Source organism: Pseudonaja textilis, chromosome 2 (assembly GCF_049901715.1).
Source record: "Pseudonaja textilis isolate UNSWEBS1 chromosome 2, rPseTex1.2, whole genome shotgun sequence".
Classification (NCBI taxonomy): domain Eukaryota; kingdom Metazoa; phylum Chordata; class Lepidosauria; order Squamata; family Elapidae; genus Pseudonaja; species Pseudonaja textilis.
This window is the reverse complement of record NC_141991.1, coordinates 236,819,786-236,833,630: the sequence shown is the minus strand read 5'-3', so window position 1 is coordinate 236,833,630 and position 13,845 is coordinate 236,819,786. Positions and strand designations below refer to the sequence as shown.

The 13,845-nt window shown below is 38.0% G+C and overlaps 1 protein-coding gene across 2 annotated transcripts in view; it reads right to left on the bottom strand.

Annotated features, from left to right (window-relative positions):
* LOC113446318 (complement component C9-like) overlaps window positions 1-12,569 on the bottom strand; it is a 29,295-nt gene extending 16,726 nt beyond the window's left edge. For both annotated transcript variants that reach the window (XR_003375460.2, XM_026715939.2), the window contains exons 1-6: window positions 12,472-12,569; window positions 11,188-11,281; window positions 7,193-7,340; window positions 6,122-6,269; window positions 3,505-3,643; window positions 1,103-1,315 (exon numbers count right to left, since the gene is read on the bottom strand). Coding sequence is in view for 1 of the 2 variants with exons in the window: in XM_026715939.2 (XP_026571724.2) it covers window positions 1,103-1,315; window positions 3,505-3,643; window positions 6,122-6,269; window positions 7,193-7,340; window positions 11,188-11,281; window positions 12,472-12,548 (819 nt within the window). In the remaining variant the exon portion in view is untranslated. The remainder of the gene's footprint in view (window positions 1-1,102; window positions 1,316-3,504; window positions 3,644-6,121; window positions 6,270-7,192; window positions 7,341-11,187; window positions 11,282-12,471) is intronic.
* Between the last annotated feature and the right edge of the window lie 1,276 nt (window positions 12,570-13,845).

Sequence of the window (13,845 nt, the reverse complement as noted above, 5' to 3'; positions counted from 1 at the left end):
TGGTGTGAATATGCACACCAGGTGTCATTTCCTAGCCAAAAACACAGAAGAAAAGTCAACAGGTGGCTTCCTTGGAGAAAGACAAGTCCCAGAGAAATGGTACCTTCACCCAAGATAGGTAGGAGGCAGATAGCTGGCTATGGACAGAGGGTAAGGCCCCAGTCTGTGGAGAGAAACTGGAGGAGATGCAAATGAGCCTTGGCTGAGGAGAGGACAGGGGAGGACAGGGGATGAATGGTGTCAAGCATACTCATTAATAAATCCTGAACATTCTTTTTATTAACTCACTCCTGATAACCCTAGAACAAGGGTCTTCAAACTTGGCAAGTTTAAGACTTGTGGACTTCAACTCCCAGAATTCCTGAGCTAACATGACTAGAGGAGGAATTCTTGGAGTTGAAGTTCAAATTAACGCTGTCAAATTTGAAGACCCCTGACCTAGAAGGAGGAAGAGGGAGATAAAGTAAAGGGGAGGAAGTTAAGCATTTATGAGGAGAGTTAGAAGGAAATAGTCTTTGGGAGGGAGATTTCTTCTTAAGAAGAAGCATGACACTGGGTAGCAGCCAAGATCTTGTTGTAAATATCTATTGTAAATACTTCCACCATATATGGTAAAGAAGAAGCGCAAAAGCTTCCAATGTTACACCTCCATCCTAAAATACCCAATCCCACTGTGACACTGAAAAGACCCAGCTTCTGATCATTACATTGTTGGCTAAAAGTGGGGTTCTGGAACGTATCAGTATCTGGGTTAAGTTAGGATTTTGTTGCTCATTGGTATCATCATGTGCACCTTACTCAAAGAAAGCAGGCAGAGGACTGCAGGCTTCATGTCTCTGTATTCAAGCAGCATCTTTATTTTGGTTATCAAGATAATCCATTGTAGGATTTCGCATAGTACATTAACCCATAAACTAATAAATGGATTCTCACCTCATGCTAAGACACTGAAAACCTAAACAAGGTTAATATTTTTTGGTATTTCATTAACCCAATTCAGCATTAATGCAGCCAATGGCTCAGTATTCCTTAGGGCTCGTAAATTATCATTCCTCTGGAATAATGTCTATTTATCTATGCTATATATTTTTAAAAAACTTACCGTTCCTTTGGCTGTTTTCAAGAATTCACTCATGTTGGATGATTTGCTAAAACTGAAGCCTCCCCCAACAGTACCTGATACATCGGACTCAGTTGGGGTCAGTTTAACAGAAAGGTTCACACCAAAAGACAGTGATTTTTTATTGAATATTTCTTTCACTGCTGATGCTTGGTCACTGTAGAATTCACTTGTAAAATGTTTGTCTCCTCTTGTCTTGAAAGACAGAAAATGTACAATTAAATGGCTGACTAACAGACAGGTAATGAGAAACAACATAAGCTGTGTTGACATCCTTTGATACCCCAAGGTATGCTTAGTTCAGACAATATACTAAGCCTGTGATGGCGAACCTTTTGGAAGTGGCACATGAAGCCATCTCTCCAGATATGCCAGCCATCGCCTGTTGCTCTTTCAGCTCGGGCTCGCACATGCCAGCTGGTCTTTGCATGCATGGGAGTGCCAGAAATTGGAAACTCAACTTCCCAGCATGCACATGTGTGCCAGGGAACTACTCTTCTGGTTTCCAGTGCTCCCACACACATGCACCAGGAAGCTGCTTTTTCGGTTTTCGGCACTCCCGCACACACACTTTCGTTTCAGCACTTGGTGCCAAAAAGGTTCTCCAACACTCCACTAAGTATTAATTAGCAAACCAGATTTTGAATTAGCCCCACTGGCAACCATCCAGGGTGTAGAATGTTTCTCTCTGTTTGAATCACTCCAAGGGTGGGATTCAAATTTTTAACAACCGGTTCTGTAGGTGTGGCTTAGTTGAAGGGTGTGGTTTGGTGGTCATGTGACTGGGTGGACGTGGCCTGGTGGTCAAGTTATTGGCTGGGCATGGCCAACTCAATATCACTCACATCGAGGCATGCATCTCCTCGCCTGGCCTCTCATGACTGTGGGGATGCTACATCAGTCGTAAGTGTGAAAAATGGTCATAAGTCACTTTTTTCAGTGCCACTGTAACTTTGAATGGTCAGTCCACACAGGCAAAGTACCAGAAAAGAAGGGGAAAAAAATTCCAGAGACGTTCCTGAGACAGGAAGTCTAGTCCTGCCAAGAATGTAATAAGGGTTAATGGAGAGGCAGTTTCTGTAAGCAACACCAGTATGTTTCCTTCCTGCCTTCCTTACAGGATTAGGCCAGTAATTTCTTCTAACAACCGGTTCTCTGAACTGCTTAGAATGTTAACAACCAGTTCTACCAAATAGGTGTGAACTGGTAGAATCCCACCCCTGAATCACTCCTCTTAGTTTCCTTCTTAGTGTAAGTCAATCAGTGTGTCTCAACTTTAGCCACTTTCAGATGTATGAACTTCAACTCCCAGAATTTCCCAACTGGCAAGGGAGTTAAAATCCATACATCTAAAAGTGGCTAAGTTTGAGAAACACTGGTGTAAGTAATCAACTAAAACTATGTCTTCTGGGGAAATGAAGGCTTTTTCTATAACAGACCATGGGGAGGGAAGGAGGTTATGTCCAGTGGTGGATCTATTACCAATTAACTTTCAGCAGAAATAACAGGAGCTGTTAGGATGGACACATCTCCTTCCCTATCCCTGGACTATCTTTTGGATAATCACTTTCAGATTCATCCTATGCTCCCATCCCCATTCCCAAATTAGGGGTCCTTCAGATTGTTCTGTAAATCTGTGACCAACAAAATCATATAAGCTTGTGAGCAGTGAAAAGTATGTGGTGAACTGGTCTAACCTACACCTATTCATAAAGGGAGGTTAAGGCCAATGTGAGGCTATTTTTTCTACAGACTTCTGACTGAACAATAACAAATAAAATTTGGAAGAGAAGTGGTGATCCCTCATGTCTGCAGGTGAATGTCTGAATGTCTATATATTAAAGCAGCTATACACAGAATACCAACTATATCTTTCCAACTTAGAAAGTGGTTTATAATTGCTTTGGTTTTAACAGCATATTAATAACTCATGCCTTTCAGCCATATAGGGGTTACAGCTGATGGGAATTTCTGAATGTTGTAATCATGGTGCCTATGGCCAACACGGTGATGGGAAGTCTAAATTAGTAAACATGGATAGGGAAACCTTACTATTATTTTAATTTTCCGCCCAAAGTTAGACAGCACTGCATTTTGGTTTTGCCAGATTTGTTTTGCTGCAACAAAAGCACCTGACTGAGTTTGGATAATCTCAAAAGGCTAAGGAGAATCAGAATTTAGGACTATTTGGATGGAACATTAGAAATTCCTAAAGACAAACAAATTTAAAGAAAAGATCCTAAGGCAATGGCAAAACATTTATGTAAAGTTGCCAAGAAACAACTTTGGACACACCTTTGAAATTTTAGAACTTGAGGCTGAGGCAAAGTGGATTTTGCCTTTTGATAAAAAAACAAAACTCTGCTTTACACAATGAAGCTTACATCATAATTGAGGACAGCCAGATTCCATGGCTTGCGGTAATAAGTGGCTGAGTTCCCATCACGGACTCTGTCACAAATGCCGTTGTAGAATTCATTTTGAAATGCAGTTTGAGCTGGTGTCATTCCCAGCACATTCACACTGGAAGGAAGGAAAGAAGGAAGGAAGGAAGGAAGGAAGGAAGGAAGGAAGGAAGGAAGGAAGGAAGGAAGGAAGGAAGGAAGGAAAATTAATCAACCTTCTCATTGCACTATGTCATATACTATCAGAAATATCAAGCCAATACAACAAATCAGTAGATATATAACAGACAAATCAGCAGTATATATAAAAATAACAAAGATTTGCTTTTTTTCTCCTAGCTTTGTCCCACAAATTCATTTTTATCACATCCATGTTGATCCATTGGTTGCAAAAACAAAAAACAACAACAAAAAAACCCCCTGATGAACTGGTTTGTTACCCATGCATAATATTATGGGCTTAAAAGTGGGACTTCCGGTTTGAGCTTCTTCAGCGACAGTCCGAAACCTCGTCTCTCTGAGGCTTTGATCCGTGCTCGCCGCTGGAGCATCCCGAGCCGGCTGGTTTCAGGGCTAAGCCACCCCGTAGAGGTGGTGAAGAGGGGGGAGACTGCCTTCAGGGTTAAGGAGAGCCGCATCTCTCCTCCCCAGCTGGCCATTACTCCCTTTCCCAAAGGCTGTTGTAGTGGTGGTCAGAAATGGCCACCACAAAGAAGAACTCGACTGGAAAAGAATGTGCAGGAGGAAGATAAGAAGAGAAAGTTTTGGTTGACCGAGTCAAACAGCAAAAGCAACAAATAAGGTACCCTGGAATTTAAACTTAACAACATTATTCCCAAAGAAGATTTTGAAGCTGCAAAGGAGAGAGAGAAGGGAAAGGATTAGGGTTTTTTTTCTTCCCTTCCTTATACTGACAGCTAGGAGACTTAAGCAAGAAACTGAAAAAAAATCCACTTTGACATTAATAGGCATCTAAGCTGAAAATAAAAGTCAAAGGGATAAATAAAGATTTCTGGACATTTAAAAGTTTTTAAAAGCTGGAAAGGAGAAAAAAAAAGAATAGAAGGGCAGGATCTGGAAAAATGGAGGAGACTGCCTGGAATTAAGGAATGGAACTGTAATTAAAAGGAACAGTGAAATTTTAACAAGATTCCTCAAAGATACATTTTAATGGAAACTTGGTAACAAAATAATAGAACCCCAGGAAGAGAAAGTGGGGAAAAAAAGCAAGTAGAAATAGCCTTGGATTATTTGGATTATTTGGTGATTTTTGGTTTTTGCATCTAGATGACTAAAATTAACTGGGTGGTTGTTTAAAAGTTTTTAAAATGGTAAAATTAGAAGAACTGAAAACGGAACTTTAAAAATGGAAAGAAGACGCACAAGAAGGGAGAAGTTCTTTTGGCTTCATGTTTCAATTCTTAGAAATGGAGATCTGGAACTATGAGAAGCAACAAGAAACAGAGGTGGTATTCAGCAGGTTCTGACCAGTTCTGGAGAACTGGTAGCAGAGATTTTGAGTAGTTTGGAGAACCAGCAAATCCCACCTCTGACTGGCCCCACCCCCATCTATTCTCTTCCCCCCAAGTCCCAGCTGATTGGCTGGGTCTTCTTTTGTTGCCCTGCACAGGAGAATGGAGCTGGAAAGCAGGTTAGTGGAGTGGGGAGGGAATGGAGATTTTGCAGTATCCTTCCCCTGCCACGCCCATCAAGCCACACCTACCAAGCCACACCCACAGAGCCAGTAGCAAAAAAAAAAAATTGAATCCCACCACTGCATGTTAATCCATTAATAGGCTACATTGGATTAATCTGAAGCCCCTTTCTAAAGCAGATCAAGATAATTTGGAATAGGTTTTCATTTAGCTAGAAAAGAGTGGCTGAATCTGATCCATTTCTGTTAAGATCTAGGCTGGATTGATTTGCTCTAATCTGGCATGCTGGCAGCAGTACAAAACAGAAGAAATAAAATTGGCTTTGCATAAGATGCCAATGTTAGCAGATAGAAAATTCTAATCATTGACGGGCAAGTCTGGTCTTCCCAATGTAGAAGCAGCTGAAAATAATGAAGACCTCACATCATCATGAAGTTGAAACGTGGGATCAGAAAGCAAAAGGATAATTGATAAGAGGTCTGTGGCACTACCCACCATAAAAGGTCTGTGGCACTACCCACCATAAAAGGTCTGTGGCACTACCCACCATAAGAGGTCTGTGGCACTACACACCATAAAAGGTCTGTGGCACTACCCACCATAAAAGGTCTGTGGCACAACACACCATAAAAGGTCTGTGGCACTACACACCAGCTGATCACTATTATATGTTCAATTTTTAAAAAAACGTTCACATCATAGAAATGTCTTATGATGCTTAGCAGAAAGTACATAACAGACCAGAGCAAAATCAAGGAAATCAATTAACTCCTAAGGGTGTGTGTGTGTGTGTAAATCAGATAGGAATGTGATCTTAGTGGAACGGAAAAAAAATGTGCAGAACTTTTGCACATCTTAAAAACCATCTTGAGGATTCCAGCCTTATCAGGTAGCACAACATGCAATTTGTATTCTTCTTGTAAACATTTTCTAGAACTTACCCTTGTCCAGCTGTTCTTCCAAGTTCTGATACGTCAATGTCACGATCCCCACAGGGTGGGCGTTTGGTTTCTTCACAATTATCTTCATCAGAGAAGTCACCACAGTCATTTTCTGTGTTACATACCAGCCTATTCTTTAGACAATATCCTTAGTGTAGAACAAAGAATGAATAATCTATAATTATAGGTAATTGGGTATGTAGAATACTTTCATAAATCAACACTGCCTTTCCCGGTTGTGTATTAGACTTCAACTCCCCAAATTTGCAGTCCAAATAAAAAAAAGTGTCATTTATATCAGAATGATTGACTGATTTAGTGTTAATTTGCCTTGGGGGGAGAAATACTAGAATGCTTGTTTGAACGATATGGTGCATTTCAGTGGAAATCTAGCTACACCTATATGTAATGTAAAATATTTTTTAAACCTTTTATTTGGTGAAAAACAACAATCATCATAATGTAATCATGCAGTGAAAATAATAAATATTGTTGATTAAAGTAGACTGAAACTGAGCAAGATCTTCAGCTTTTTAAACAGGAAACATCATAACACTTTGATATTTAACATTTCTCTGAACATTGCAGTGTGGTTCTCCCATCAAAACGTGGCTTATAAAAAGCATGCATAAAGAAAATATTGTTACAAAAATAATATTAGCAAACAGAATATTCAATGTCATACTGTGCAATGCAAGCTGAGAAAAAAATGTAGAATGGGAGAAAGCTGCTTTTTTGCAGCTTAAAAGCAAGCAAGAACATATCTGTAATTTTCTGGAAGGTGATTCTGGAGTCTTTCCTTGCAAAGAAGCCCATTGTCCTAGAGCAGGAGTGTCAAACTCGTGTCATCACGGTGTCGTCACATGACATATTGGGACTTTTTTCCCCCTTCACTAAACCAGGCAGGGGTGGGGCAAGCACATGACGCATCCAGCCTGCGTGCTGAGAGTTTGACACCCCTGTCCTAGAGATTTAAACCATCATGATGCGGCTCTGAATCTTCATCTTATCATCAGACCACTACAGTCAGTGATGGCAGTAGAGCAATGATGTCAGATTCTCCATACTTACCATTTTCACATTCAAACTCTTGATCCTTACATTGACCTCTCTCATCAGGACAGGGACTTTTTGGCTCACAGTGCTGTCTATCACTCAGAGACACAATGCATGGCTTTCCTCCAAACTGTCCAAACTTCTCGATACTCCTTGAGCGGTGCTTGTGGGAGATATTAAAAACTAAATTAAAACAGGCTCAGAATCAGTCAGCTGTGGAGGGGATGAACGGCTGGGGAAAATGAGGCTGGTCTTGAAAGGCCTCGCTCTGCCTTTTATTTATTTAAATATATATTTTTGCACTTTTATTTATTTTATTTTTCAAAACAAAATTACAAATCTCTATTTATACATTAACAGCATTGTGTCATTAGTAATACATATATTTGTTTTTATACTTATACATCAATTCTTATTTCTATATTCTACTCATTTATACCACCTATCCCAAACCGCCTAATAGTACGATTCACCCTTGCCTTTTAATTCCATTGTGAATTTACCCATTTCTGCACAGTCCATTATTTTTTGTATCAGATTCTCTTTGGATGGTATCTTTTTTGTTTTTCAGCCCTGTGCAAAAGCGATCCTCGCCGCCGTTGTAATATGTATAATGATGTATTGGATAGACTTGCTAAATTTTCCCTTAATTATTCCTAATAAAAATATTTCCGGTTTAAGTTCTAATTGGTGTTTTATAATTTCTAGTAGCCATCTTTGTATCCTCATCCAATTTTTTTTTACTTCTGGGCATTGCCACCACATATGAAAAAATGTTCCCTCATTTTGCTTGCATTTCTAACAATCTGATTTTATATTTGGATATATTTTAGCCAGTCTTGCTGGGGCTAAATGCCATCTGTAAAACATTTTGTACTGATTTTCTTTAAATGCTGTTGACAATGTTAATTTACAATTATTAATCCACATTCTTTCCCAGTCTTCTAATTTTATATTATGACCTATGCTTCTTGCCCAGGCAATCATTGGTCCCTTCACAATCTCTTCTTCTAGTTCCACTTCCAATAAATAACTATACATTCTTGTTATGAATTTTTCCTCCTTGCCTGTTAACATTTGGTCTAGTTGTTGTAGATCTTTTTCAATCCCATGTTCTTCTAAATCCTTTCTGAATGTTGTCTGAATTTGTAGATATGACTACCAATCTATAATTATATCCTGTTCTTTTAATTCTTCAATTGTTTTTAGGTTTCCCTGGTTATTTAATAATTCTTCATATCTAATCATTTTCTTTGTATCCCTTGTGTTTGGATATAATATTGCTTCCATAGGTGAAACCCAACTCGGTAATTTCATATGTTTTCTTTTTACTGTTTCCCATGTTTGCATTATCAAATGTCTGTGAAAGTATAAATGAGTCTTATTTTTTTGTCCTGTAGAAAGGCATGCCATCCTGCTTGTAGATTGTGGCCCTCGACTGCTAAAATTCTTTTACTTTTTAAATTTATCTGCTCCTTTACTCACATTAGAACTGCCGCCTGATAATACAATTCCCATTTTGGGAGTCCAAGGCCACCTCTACTTCTACTATCCTGTAGCATCTTTAAGCTTATTCGTGCTTTTTACCCAGCCATATAAATTCAGTTCCTCAAAAAATGTCTTGTATAATTTTATAGGAATTGTCTGGAAGTAATACAATAGTTTTGATAAGACATTCATTTTTATCATTGTTATGCTTCTTAATAAATATAATTGTAATTTGTTAAATCTTTATCTGTTGGATTAATTTCTTATAATTGTCCTCTTTTATAGAAGAACACCTCCCCATTAGCCAGATCCCCTAATATTTGATCTTTTTTACAATTTGTAATCCCATCTTTCCTTCTAGCTCTTTTTTTTTGTTTTTCTGTCAAATTTTTGGCTAGTATTTTTGTTTTTTCTGTGTTAATTTTTAATCCTGCTACCACCCCATATCTCTCTAATTCTTGTAACAAATTATCTCCTGTCTCAATTGGTTCTTCAATAAAGAACACCAAGTCATCCGCAAATGTCTGTACGTTATATTCTTCTTCTTAACCCTCAGTCCTCCTATTTCCATATTTTATCTCATCTGGGTTAAAAGCACCTCTAGCATTAAGATAAAAAGTAGAGGTGACATTGGACATCTCTGCCACACTCCTTTCATTATTTTAAAACTCTTCAGTGCTCTCTCCATTTATGATCAATCTGGCTTTTTGGTTTGAGTATATTGCACCTATCATTTTTCTAAATTTTGTTCAAACCCATATCCTTCACCTGTTGAATTAAAAACTGCCAATTAAGATTGTCAAATGCTTTCTGAGCACCCAAGAAGATCAGTGCTGCCTGCTTTTCTGGGTGGGTCTCATAATATTCTAGTACATTTAACACTATTCTTGTATTATTTTTTATCTGTCTGGAAGGTAGAAAACCATTCTGGTCTGAGTGTATAATTTCATTCAATACTATTTTCAACCTTTCAGGCATTATCGTAGCAAAGATTTTACAATCTACCTTCAATAATGCGATTGGCCTATAATTTTTAATTTGTTTGTGATCCATATCTTCTTGGGGGATGAATGAAATATATGCTTCGTTCCATGATTAGGGTAATTTAGCATGATCCAATACATCATTATACAGATCTAACATCACCAGTCTGAAACACTCATATAAACATTTGTAAATTTCTGCAGGAAGTCCATCAGGCCCCGGAGTTTTGTTATTTTTCTGTTTTTGCACTGCCATACCCAATTCAATAGCTGTTATTTCTTTATTTAACATATCTCTCTGTTCCTCTCTTATTTCCGGTAGACCATTCTCTTTCAGGTATTGTTCTATATTATCTTTATTTACCTTTTCCTCTTTGTACAATCCTTCAAAATAATTCTGCACTTTTCTTTTCTTCTTTACCATTTCATATTGTAAATTTCCATTATCATCTTTCAACTCCTGTATCAGCTTTTTCTCCCTTTCTATTTTTAATTTATGGACTAACTAACTCCCTGGCTTGTTAGCATGTTCATTTGCTCTGCCTTTTAATTAATGATTAACATTGAAGTTTAATCATCCTTGCCGCTGTATAAATTTTAGATTTGATATACTTTTATGTTTTAATGTTTTATTTGTGCACCACCCAACATCCCTCTGTGAGAGAGATGGGCTGTTTCAAAAGATGATAAATAAATAAAAAAAATATGCAAGCTGAAAGAAGTGGAAACATATTTTATTATTCCAAAATAGAAAGGTTGGGAAATTCAAGGTTCAACATTGGTGCAGTGCTGACACTTGCTGACTGCAATTTGGCAATTCAAATCTCACCAGGCTCAAGGTTGACTCAGCCTTCCATCTTTCCGAGGTGGGTAAAATGAGGACCCAGATTGTTGGGGGCAACAGGCTGACTCTGTAAACTACTTAGAGAGGACTGCAAAATCACTGTGAAGTGGTATATAAGTCTAAGTGCTGTTGCTATTGCCATTAGGAGGACAGACTATCACTCAATCATTGGATGACCATCTACACCTATGTTTCTCAACCCTAGCAAATTTTAAGATGTATGGATTTCCAATTCTGAAGGAAGTCCATACATCTTAGAGTTGTTACTGTTGAGAAAGCCAATATACAGCTACTGAAAATGTCCCATTTTCTTTGAGATGTTTTGCTTCTCATTCAAGAAGCTTCTTTAGGTTTCGCTTCTTGGATAAGAAGTGAAACGTCCTCAAAGAAAAACCAGAAAGTCCAGTTGCTTCTTGAAAAAGCACCTTTGGGACAACCATGACCTGGATGACTGAGCATCTTCATAGCTACCAAAAATGTACACATTTACACTGTGAAAAGGATTTAAAGGGTGATCTCTTACCATCCATTCAAGTTTAACACTATAATTAGTGGACAACCAGTGATTCCAAACAAGAAAGCCTTTTTTCTTTTACTATTTGAAACTAATCTCCACCAAGGAGCCTATACTTCATAAATAAATTTTCTTTATGAGGGCCTTTTAATGCAAGATAAATTATGGAAAAACTACTTACTCTTTCTTCTGAGCATGGACTACATGGCCCCCAATCAGTCCAGGCAGTCAGAGAGCAGTCAATGGGCTCTGGAGCATTAGGTTCTCGGGTCACCCTTAGAGTAAAATAAAGTAAATTGAAATCTTTTTGGTTTAACACTCTTTATATGTACAATGTTTGTATCTGCATATTGAGAGGGAACAATATGACTTTGTTTGCCTACTCATTTAGTTGCATGCCATCTCATTGTGATCATTTGGTACATCACTTTGCATGAGAACACTTGATTTCAAGATTCTACAGAAGCTGCATTTTGGAATATTGAAAATTCTATAATTATAGGTTTTTTGATTTCTGCAAATGATTTACAGTTTTTAAGCGCAATTCTTTTTTAAAAAACAGAATCCAGACAAGAAAGATATTACCTGAAGAAATGATTTGATGGGTTTGTACATTCGTATTTCTAAAGAATTCTCAGACACTTTCTTTGTACTACGGATGTAGGAAAAATAAGTAGGACCTAAGGTAAGAGGCAAACGGTTGCCTTTGTCCTGTGTTTATTGTCAGCACACCATGGAAAGAGGCAGTATTTAGCCCATTCTTCTTCCATACTGTATATTGGCTATTTATCCTTGAAATTAACCTTAGATGAGGTTGAGGTTGGCCTCATCCATCCGAGTTTTAGAATGTCAACACTTAACAGCAAAGTCCTACCAAGTATTGTGTATCAGATATTGTGTTCCAGTTTGTACATTTGCCAACTTTAAATCCCTTTCACTCAAATTAGAGAGATGTAACTTCAAAGTCCTTCCTTCCTTCTCTTCCCTTCCCTTCCTTTTTATTTTATTTTATTATTTTATTTTATTTTAGTAAGAATAAAATTTGTGGACAAATACAAGTTACATTTGTGAGATGCAATTTGGGCAAGTTGGAAAAGAACAAATAGATTATATAAAGTAGTGTCAGAATTTGACTAAATTATACTTCTGTGAATATTTCTAATGTAAAAAATATTTGATTTTTGGTTTGAAATTCCCGTTTCACAAACCAGTTCAGAAATACATAAATTTTAACAATCTGTTATTAATAAAATAATGCTGATTTAACAGTTTGATACTTTTATGCATGGAAATAATTTCTATTGCATTCAATAGGATTGTTCAGACACATCTGGAAAATGGCAGGAAGCAGGTCATTCTCTTACCTTCTCTCTTCCAGAAACTAACAATTGAGTAACGGGAAATTTGGAGATGATCACGCACAAATGCTACCAAATGTTATCTCTATCCTGTACAATGAACTTACCTTGCTTTCCCTACTGAGGCAAAACTATTTGCTCCTAAAATGCAGAGAACTCCTATAAGAAGCAGAGAAGTAGACATGGTGGTAGGTCTACTAAAAAGAAATCAGACCCAGAATCAAGTCTTTGATTCTGTTTTTTGTTAAATATTAAAAGGACAATAAACAAAACGATGGCAAATGAAGGTCAATGATCATGCTGACTACCGAGAAGAGCCCTGGGACCTGTACTCAATTTGGCAAGTCTATTTGTACAAATAGAGGTGAAGGGCAGATGGGAAAACCAAGCTTTTGAATTCATTCAGTAAGCGGTGAGCACTGATACCTCACTATTTCCCTTTGCAGAATAAAGGATGGTAGAAATGGGGTGGGTATATGACATTTTTGTGCCAGAAGCAGTATTGTTCAATATATAGGAACTGATGGAAATAAGTTATACAATTAAAGACAGCAAAACTATCCTAGATGGTAGTGTGTAGTGCTCATGGCCCATTAAATTCTACTCTTCAGACTATCATTACTTCTCACCTGCTGTCTGAATAGACAGTCTCTCTCTCTCTCTCTCTCTCTCTCTCTCTCTCCTCCCCCAAAATAGGGCTGATCTTATTGGTTAAAAAGTGAAAAAGCAAGTTAACTCACATTTAGTGCTACCAATTCCTAAGGAAGGTAGTGGCTGAAATGAAGTCTTCAAATTTCTTCAAACAAGGAAGCAGCAACTCATTACCGAGAAGAACTTAATACACAGATTATCTGCTTGGAAGGCAATGCGCTTAAACTCTCAAAATCTCCTAAACCCTCCTCTCAAAATGGGTTTTAAGTTCACTCATTGCCAGCTCTCTACTGACATTCAAAGTCTTAAATGTTATAAAGTTCAAGGGACTCTATCTTCTAAGAGGATGGGTCCCATCACTAGGAAGATTGTTCATTGATCACCCTTTTGAGGCGACTGTCCAGATAGTAGATTTGTCTTCTGTTACTCCAGAGCAGGGGGTCTTCAAATTTGACAGCTTTAAGATTTGTGGACTTCAACTCCCAGAATTCCTCCTCCAGTCATGTTAGCTCAGGAATTCTGGGAGTTGAAGTCCACAAGTCTTAAACTTGCCAAGTTTGAAGACCCTTGCTCCAGAGGATATTTGTAAACTCAAGTAGGTAGAAACTGCAAAGAAGCGACTGTTTTAAAAGAAAGTTCCTAATGATGAAATAGTAAAGTTTCAGCCAGAAGATGGGAAGCTTCTCTTTGCAGGAATCTGCAATCTGCAACCATGGGGGAGGTAAAAGATATTCTGTGTTTCTGTGGCCAAAAAAGAACTTGTGATAGGCAGGAACTGTGATCTAGGTCAGGGGTCGCCAACCTTTTGGACCTCAGGGACCACTAAACTC